Genomic DNA, 8,357 nt, shown 5'->3' with positions numbered 1-8,357 from the left:
AGTATCAGCCTGATGCCTTACAAATTGGCTGTCCGAGAAGGCATTTCCGGTGGTTATGTTTACAAACACCGACGTTTTCAGTTTCTGTCTGCTCTACTAAATAAAATATCTTTGTTACTTCGTTTCACCCTTTGTTAGAGCGCAGCTGCAATTACGATCCAATGGGTGCAATCAAACAGCGTCAGAAGTACAACATCATGGTAGTCGTCATGTTCTTGTGAGTTTTCCGTCATCCCAACACCAATCACATAAGGAAGACCCAGTGAGTTGCGCTATATTTATGTGTGTAATTATTTTGATATGTTCATACACTACATTGCGCTCGGACATTTGATGACAAAAGTTGCTTTCTTATTGTTGTGAGGTACCTGTGCGCGTCTGACATTTTTCGGTAAGTATTAATGAATTGGATATTTGATAGAAAAAATTAACTGCTCCATTTTTCAAATTTTGAGATAAGACAGGTTACATAGGAGGACGCTGTGCTATGCCGGTTGTCAGATATCGATGATACATAATTAAGCTGAAAAAGGCTTCAGCGTCTGGCAATGTTCCAAACATTTTTAGCATGCACGCAGAGGTATGGCATCGTCGTTGTTCATTCCAGCAGAAATGATATCCACAGTCCCTTCGTCAAGGTTTAACTACCTTAAATATTATATCGCGGTGTTTATTGATGGGTTTTGTCCGAAGTTTTGGGACGTTTGCACGCAATCTTTGTGTGAATTATGTTGAACACTTAGGTTACACTATGCTACGCATATTATCTGCTATAAGTATGCTAGAATGAGTGAGTGTTGTGAAGGAGCCACGGTAGTATGAGAGGCTTCAAATGTGGCGCTATGGAAAACAGTGGCGTCACTCTCGTCACTATCTTGTATCGTCGGCAACGAGGTAGAGGGACTTGTCGCATGCATTTTTAGCATGCACGCAGAAGTATGGAAATGTCGTTGTTCATTCCTACAGAAATGATACCCACAATCCATTCGTCGAGGTTCAACTACCTTAAAAATAATCTCGCGATCTTTATTGATGGATCTTCCCAAAGTTTTGGGAAGTTTGCACGCTACTTTTGTGTGAATATTGTTGAACACTCAGGTTACACTATGATATGCATATTGTGTGCTAAGTATACTAGAAGAATTGAGAGTTGTGAAAGACCCACGGCAGTATGAGAGGCTTTCAACGTGGCGCCAAATACAGTAGAGACTAATACAGGAAACTTCGGTGTAAAATGGAAGACGGAAGTAGAAAGCGATCCTGGCGGTATGGAGTGGATAACTCGCCACTTTCCCCGGAAATTAATCGAGTGAGTGTGACTCGCTAGAGAAATTGATAGTCTATGAATTATTCCCTTTTTTTATGGAGCATAGGGAGCATAAGTTGGTAATATTGGACCTTATGGTATTTTGATGTCAAAATGCAGTGTGTTGTATTGAGCAGTCAGGGTTTGTATAGCGATTTTGTACAATCTAAATAATTAGTAACCCTTTCTGAGCTTGTTGATTTATTTGTTTTATTCCTACTGAAACATGTCTTATTAGATGTCCTTGGCTCCAAGTGACCATAGTTGGCAATAGGCATCAATTTTTTATGAGCCCCCTTTGAAATCTCTCTAAGTGACTAGAAGTGATTATTATTGATAATTATGTGATTTTTTCTGCTTACACTTATGAACGCAAAAGCAAATTGTTGTGGGTATGTTTGTACAGCCGGAAGTTAGTCTGCCTCAGTGGGCGTCTGGTGCCTCAGCTGTAGATGAGCAATTTAGCCAGTGCGGCACAACCTGGGGTCTTTAACGTGCACCACGCAGTAGTGATACACGACCGCACGCCGGTACGCCGCTCATTCAGATCAAAACGAGCAGGGGCGGGGATTGAACCCAGGATTTATGAACGGTTTCAACTAACTTTTGATGGCTATTAGCATCTTCTTTGACCATATTGACTTTAAATGGCTGCCAATGGCTATTGATGACATAATTGACAATTATATATTTCGGCGTTAGTGAATGCACATGGTTTCAACTGTCGACTATTGGCTATCAGCCTCAACTTTTATATATATTTGCTATATATGGGGCTGCAAATATTTATGATGAGTACTGAAAACTGAGCTATTTATGTTTATTAACTGGAATGACTTCAGGTGGCTATTGTTGGCTATTAGAATATATTTCTGACCAGATTGGCTCATTGGCGACTAATTTCTGTTAGTCAGTACAATAGGAATTATTGCTGTTGAGTGTTTGTGGATGAGAATGGCTTCAAGTGGCTTTTATTGGCTATAAGCACCTATTTTTGAATAGATTGCAACGAGGTAGAGGGGCCTAGAGTGATAAACCAGAAGTTCAGAAGTGGCACCCCCCCCCCCCCTGTTGCCGCCACGTTGTATGGAAAAGTGTCCACTCGTCACGTGATGTCACAAGTGCCATGACGTCATCGGTAAGATGGCAGCGCCCAGAGCTGGCGGATGCGAGTTTGTTCGGTGCGCGGTAGCCGTGATGTGCAGCTGCTTTCCGACGACTTCGGGCTTTTTCGTGCTCGCTGACGCAGGTATAATATGAACGCATGAAGGAATGAGACTTTATACCCTTTTTGCGCAAGATCGCTCTTGATCATCTGGATATTAACGCCTGTGAGACAGCCTCAGCCGTATCACCATTCCGGTGCTCGGATTATCGGATGTGTTCGAACCTCGATAGAACTTTGAGAACTTTTAGCATGAAATTTTCGCATACTCTTAGCTTTGTTTGAACGTTCGAATCTCTGAGAATCGATGCGAAATGTATGCGTGTGACGTAGGGCCTAGGGGAATTCATTTCAACCCTAGGTAACTGCAAAATCATAGCCAACGTTTAGCGAGGAAGCTCCTGCGATCTTTACGTTTTGTACTTATTAATAATTTTACGATACAACAGTGATGTTTGTTCGTTTCTCTTCCGTGAGGTTGCGTCGGTAATGATGTTCAAAGGCAGCGGCGGCGGGTCATCAGATCGAAGAGACGGCGGATTTCAAAACGTGACTCACGAGTTGGTGGTGAGAAGAAAAAATATATTTACAAGACAGAACAGTTGAAAGTTACAAGACGCTTTCCATGGACCAAGGAGCCCTTCGGCCCCCTCTTCTGTAGCTTATATCAGTTTCCTCCACTCTCCCGCATTCTCAACGACCAATCCCTAAAGGTCTTCTCGCGGCCAATCCGGGAGAACACTCTAAACAGCAAAAACACTCCAAAAAGACTCGCACAAAAACACCCACCCACGCACACACACAGATGTCGGGCGCCCCGCGGTCTCCGTCAACGACGGGAAAGTCAGACCCTCCGGGCCGCGAACCCGCCTCCCGAAGGCACCACCAAGAAACCCTTGGTCATTGGCTCTTCACATCTGGGAAGGGGACGGCAAGCCAAATACCAACACAAAACGTACTCAGCGCGTCGGAAGCACAGCCGCCCGAGCCGTCCCTGTCCGAGGTTACGAACGGGCGCACATTCAGAAGTGTGGGGGACCCGTCCCGCTCTCGTCCCCACTCCCATTAACAAGTCGCCGACGACCAGGCGCGGGGAGAAACACAACAGATAACGAAGCCACGCGAGACCCGCTTTTTGGAATCCCCCGCGCCTGCTGGTGTGCTCGGGAAACTTCACGCATCCCCAACAAGTATATTTTCGCTTCTTTATATTCTCTGCGCTTGCTCATGTGCTCAATAAACCTCACACCTCCCCAACAAGTATATTTTTCGGACCTAAATGTCGGAAACAATATATACATCTGTAAACAAAAAGACGAAAAAAGAAAAAAAAAAACACGGACACAATGCATGCACACAAATAGCGCACCAGGGAGGTGATTCTGACTGTGCCCGCCAAGGCTCTATATATATGTCTAAGGCCCCGTCACTCAAAGCGGAAACGCACACGTGAACAACAACAAAAAGAAAAGCGAGCCACGGCAACCGACATTATAAACACCTAAGCACTAGCCCGCACTTTCAAGAAACTCACTTTGTCCTTGTATGTCGAGCAAAGAGTACATAAAACGCAAACAAACGAAAGTATCGGAGGCACGCACACTACATGCACCGTAAACCGGCCCTAAACGGGTTCTCGCTACAGTAAGCCACATCAACACATACATTCAACCACCACGCGAACGTACAATAGCGTGTGGAAGACACAAAAAAAAAAAAAAATAAACGCACGCCCACACAGCAACGGACAATTGGCACGACATCTAAATAGTGGACCACTCAGTTGAGTGGGGGCGAGAGGAACGCCGGACTAATCGCTCCTCGTGAGCCTCGACAGAGCGTCCGCGTTGCCGTTGTTGGACCCTTTCCTGTGCTCAATGGTCACGTGATAACGCTGAAGTGCCAGCGCCCATTGAGTTAACTTGGCGCTGTGAGGCGTGGTCCGCGTCAAATACTCTAGCGGATTGTGGTCCGTCACTATCTTGATCACGGCCCCAAAGAGCCAGGTGTCCCAACGACCAAGCGCCCACACCACCGCGTACGTCTCCCTCTCTATGGTTGACCAGCGCCGCCGGGTGGGCGTCAACTTCTTCGACAAGAACGCGATGGGGTGTTCGTTACCCGCGTCATCGCACTGCGACAGGCACGCCCCCACAGCGTGGTCAGAGGCATCGGTCGCTACGACAAACTCGCGCCCCAAATCCGGAGCGTACAGCGCTGGCGCCCGGGCAAGGCTGTGCTTTACAACATCGAATGCTGCTTGCTCGTCCGGTCCCCACGGGATGTTGTTTGGGACCCGTTTGCTGGTGAGCTGAGTAAGTGGGAAGACCACGTCGGAAAATCTCGGGACGTAGTCTCTGTAATGGTTGCACAGGCCCAGCACGCTGCGCAACTCCTTCTTCGTCGTTGGCCGTTCGAGTTTGGAGATCGCCTCGATCGGATCAGGATCCGGAGAGTGCTGGCCAGAGCCAACCACATGCCCCAAGTATCGGACACTCGCCTTGGGCGAATTTGCACTTCCCCAAATTGGCCGTGAAGCCCACCTCGGCCAGCGTGTGGAGGACGGCCGTCAGCTGGTCGACGTGATCGCTCCAGGACGCAGAGTAGACGGCGACGTCGTCAATATACGCACACGCGTACTGACGGTGGGGTGCCATTACTCGATTCATCACGCGCTGAAAGGTGGAACCCGAGTTTCGTAACCCATACGGCATCACCCGCCACGCATATTGACCGCCGTGGGTCACAAAGGCGGTGCACTTCTCCGACGCGGCGTCCAAACGGATCTGCCAGTACCCCCTTAACATGTCTAGAGTCATGATGAAGTTTGCCTGAGCTACTTGGAGGAGCGTCTCGGACGCATCCGTTATGGCGAAAGCGTCCGGAACGGTCACGGCGTTCAGCTGCCTGTAGTCAATACATAGGCGCATTCCGCCGTCTTTCTTCCCTATGCACACAACAGGATGAGAGAAGCTGGACTCAACGGGGTAGATTAACCCCGTCTCCAACAACTCGTTGATCTGGCGGTCCACTTCCCCGCGGTAGGCCATTGGCACCTTGTAAGGATAGCTCTGCCGGAGCTGCCCACCCTGCACTAGCTCGATTTTGTGCGTCCCGGTCTCACAGCGCCCTATCTCGGAACTGAACACGCCCGGGAAAGCCGGAGCAAGTGTTCCAACTGTCGACGTTGGCTGCCCCCCAGGTGCTCGCAGGCCCCGGCCAGATCTGAAGGTTGAGACGCTGGACGCGGTTCCAACGGGACGTCAGGAATGTCTCCGAACTCTTCGTCTCCCTCAAAAATCACGCCCACAGTGCACACTCGTTCGTGATACGGTCGCAATTTGCTGGCGTGTAAAACCCTCTGCGAGCCGTCCCCGAACTGGACCAGGTAGCTGCATGGCCTCCTCTGCTCAACAACGACCGCCGGGCCCCTCCCCCTCCCCAGGAGAGCATTGGTGGAGTCGGGTCCGAGAACGAGCACGACGTCGCCGCCTTGGAAGGCCTTCGGCCTCGCGTTCCGATTGCAGTAGCCGGCGTACGAGGATTTGGCCGCGCTGGAGTGCTCACGGGCAGCGTCCGCCGCGGCGGCGAACCGCTGCCTCAGTGCGACGAGATAGTCTTCTGCCGACGACGTCAGCCCGCAGGGGGCCGTCCACTCCCCTGTCCAGGTTTTGGAAAGAATCGCCAGCGGCCCAACAGGTTCCCTGCCATACATTAGCTCAAACGGCGTCACTCCCGTTGTCTCGTTCGGCACCTCTCGATAGGCCCATAGGAGAAAAGGGACGTGTTTGTCCCATTCCCGCCCGCGCTCGTGAATGACGTGGTGAAGCATTTTTTTAAAGGTGCCGTTCCACCTTTCGACTAACCCGTTGCTTTGCGTATGGTCAGGGGCCGAAAAGCGCGGCGTCGCGCCCATCTTCTCTAGGAGCAGTGTCGTCACTTGCGCGGTGAAATTGCTGCCTTGGTCTGAGCATATGGTTTCGGGCACGCCCATGCGCGAGAATACCTCTACCCGGGCGTCGCAAGCGGACTTGGCGGTGAGAGACTTGAGGCAGACCACCTCTGGCCATCGTGTACAAGCATCAACGATGCACAGCGCATATCGGTGTCCGCGAGCGGACTGCGGCTCTAGCGGACCGATGCAGTCCATGAACACCGTCTGGAACGGCACCTCGGGACGCGCGAGGGGAGCGATGGGAACTCTGTCAGCGGCTGTAATGGGCGATCTAAGCTGACAGGCCTCGCATGACTGACAGTACCGTTTGATATCGCCCGCCATGCCTGGCCAGTAGAAGGACATCATCACGCGGGCCTTCGTTTTCCGTTCTCTTAAATGCCCTGCCCGCATGGAGCCATGCCCCATCTCAAGGACCTTTGGCCTCTTTTCCAGCGACAGAACTAGCTGCTTCACCAGCTTCCCGTTTACCTCCTCCCTGTGGAACAGAAGCCCGTCTTTCACGAACATTCCGTGGGTGGAACTTCCGGCCTGCTCCCAGGAACTCTTTAACGTCTCGTCGCTTATTTGACTACTTCGAAAGCGCGGCGACGACAACGGCGGCAACAGCGGTCCGAGAGCCAGTCCATCGACATTTTCAACACCGACTATCGCGCCGACGGCCGCAGCGACATCGCTCGAAAGAGAAGTCTCGTCGTCTTCGTTATGCAGCGCGTCTCCGGTCCGTTGGTACCCGTGTCCGGCCTCGGTCGTCCCGCGGTTTGCTCTTAGGCTCTCGTAGTCGTCGGGCGTCAGAAGCATGTCGACTCCGGCAACCAGCCGGTCGGTGACAGCGCATAGAAGCGGCACTTCGCGAGGGGCGTACTCCACGTAGTGCGCAGGGAGAGCCACTGGATCGAGCTTCAAAACAGCGCTTACGCTGTTTCCGAACGCACCCGTGAGCACCACCTTCCCCGATGACCCATCTGTCTCTGGCACGACCCCTTCTCGGACTACGCTAATTTCGGCGCCAGAATCGATGACAACATTTATGGTCTTCGTACCACAACAAATATCAACCCTTCTCATCCCAGCTCGTCCCTCAATCTGCTCAAAAGAGGGCGCGGTTGCGTCTAGCTGCGTTATAGTTTCTTGGAGCCGTTGCAGGTCGGTCCCGACCGTACCCACCACGGGGTTACCACCTCGGTCTCCCTCTTGCACGCGTTTTTGGGGACAATTACGGGAAAAATGACCCAATGCCTGGCAGTTGAAACACCTCACCCTGGGGGGGTTCGATTTGGGACTACCCCCTGTCCCCTCGGATTTTGGTTTGGCAGGAGTCAACGTTTTCTTTTTCAGTGAGCGATCCTTGGGAACCGATGAGTGCCCCCCTTTCCTCTGGCATCGCCGACCCACGTCAAAGCGGTCGGCCAGCGCGGCCTCGGCCATTTTTCGCCCTCGTTCAAAGTCACGTACTCTTGCATGTCGGCCGGCATGGAGTCCCTGACGCGGTCGGACACTATTAGTGCCAGCAAGTCCTCAAGGGACTCAACGCCTCGGCTCCGAGCGTAATACTCGACGCAGCTCTCGACGCATGTCACGAACTGAGTTCAGGATTCCCTCATCGCTCTGGTGGCGTTCAGAAAGAGTTTCCTGTACTCAGCCGGCAACATCTTCAGCTCAAGTAAGACGCGCTCCTTAACCGCGCCGTATTCACTTGCCTCGCCCACAGGGAGCCTATTCACTAGCGCCCGCATGCGCTCCGTAAAATAGGGTCGGATGAGAGATCCCCTCAGACGCTCGGGCACCTCATACGTCTGAAACACGTTTTCAACACCGTCGAACCAGCTAGGCACCAATAGTTCCGACGAAGGCATTTGAGTCAGAACGCCCTTCATAAGCCTCGAAAAACTCAGCATCTCCTCTCAAAGGCTTAAGTCCGCGCCGCTTGC

General features: G+C 51.5%; 1 protein-coding gene across 1 annotated transcript; it reads right to left on the bottom strand.

The window, feature by feature from the left end:
- Positions 1–5,601: 5,601 nt before the first annotated feature.
- LOC120842535 lies at positions 5,602–7,854 on the bottom strand. Its single transcript, XM_040213672.1, has one exon. The coding sequence runs from the start codon at positions 7,852–7,854 to the stop codon at positions 5,602–5,604; it is 2,253 nt and encodes a 750-aa protein (XP_040069606.1).
- Between the last annotated feature and the right edge of the window lie 503 nt (positions 7,855–8,357).

Source organism: Ixodes scapularis, unplaced genomic scaffold (genome assembly GCF_016920785.2).
Source record: "Ixodes scapularis isolate PalLabHiFi unplaced genomic scaffold, ASM1692078v2 ptg000830l_1__unscaffolded, whole genome shotgun sequence".
NCBI lineage: Eukaryota > Metazoa > Arthropoda > Arachnida > Ixodida > Ixodidae > Ixodes > Ixodes scapularis.
This window is presented reverse-complemented; position numbering and strand designations above follow the sequence as displayed.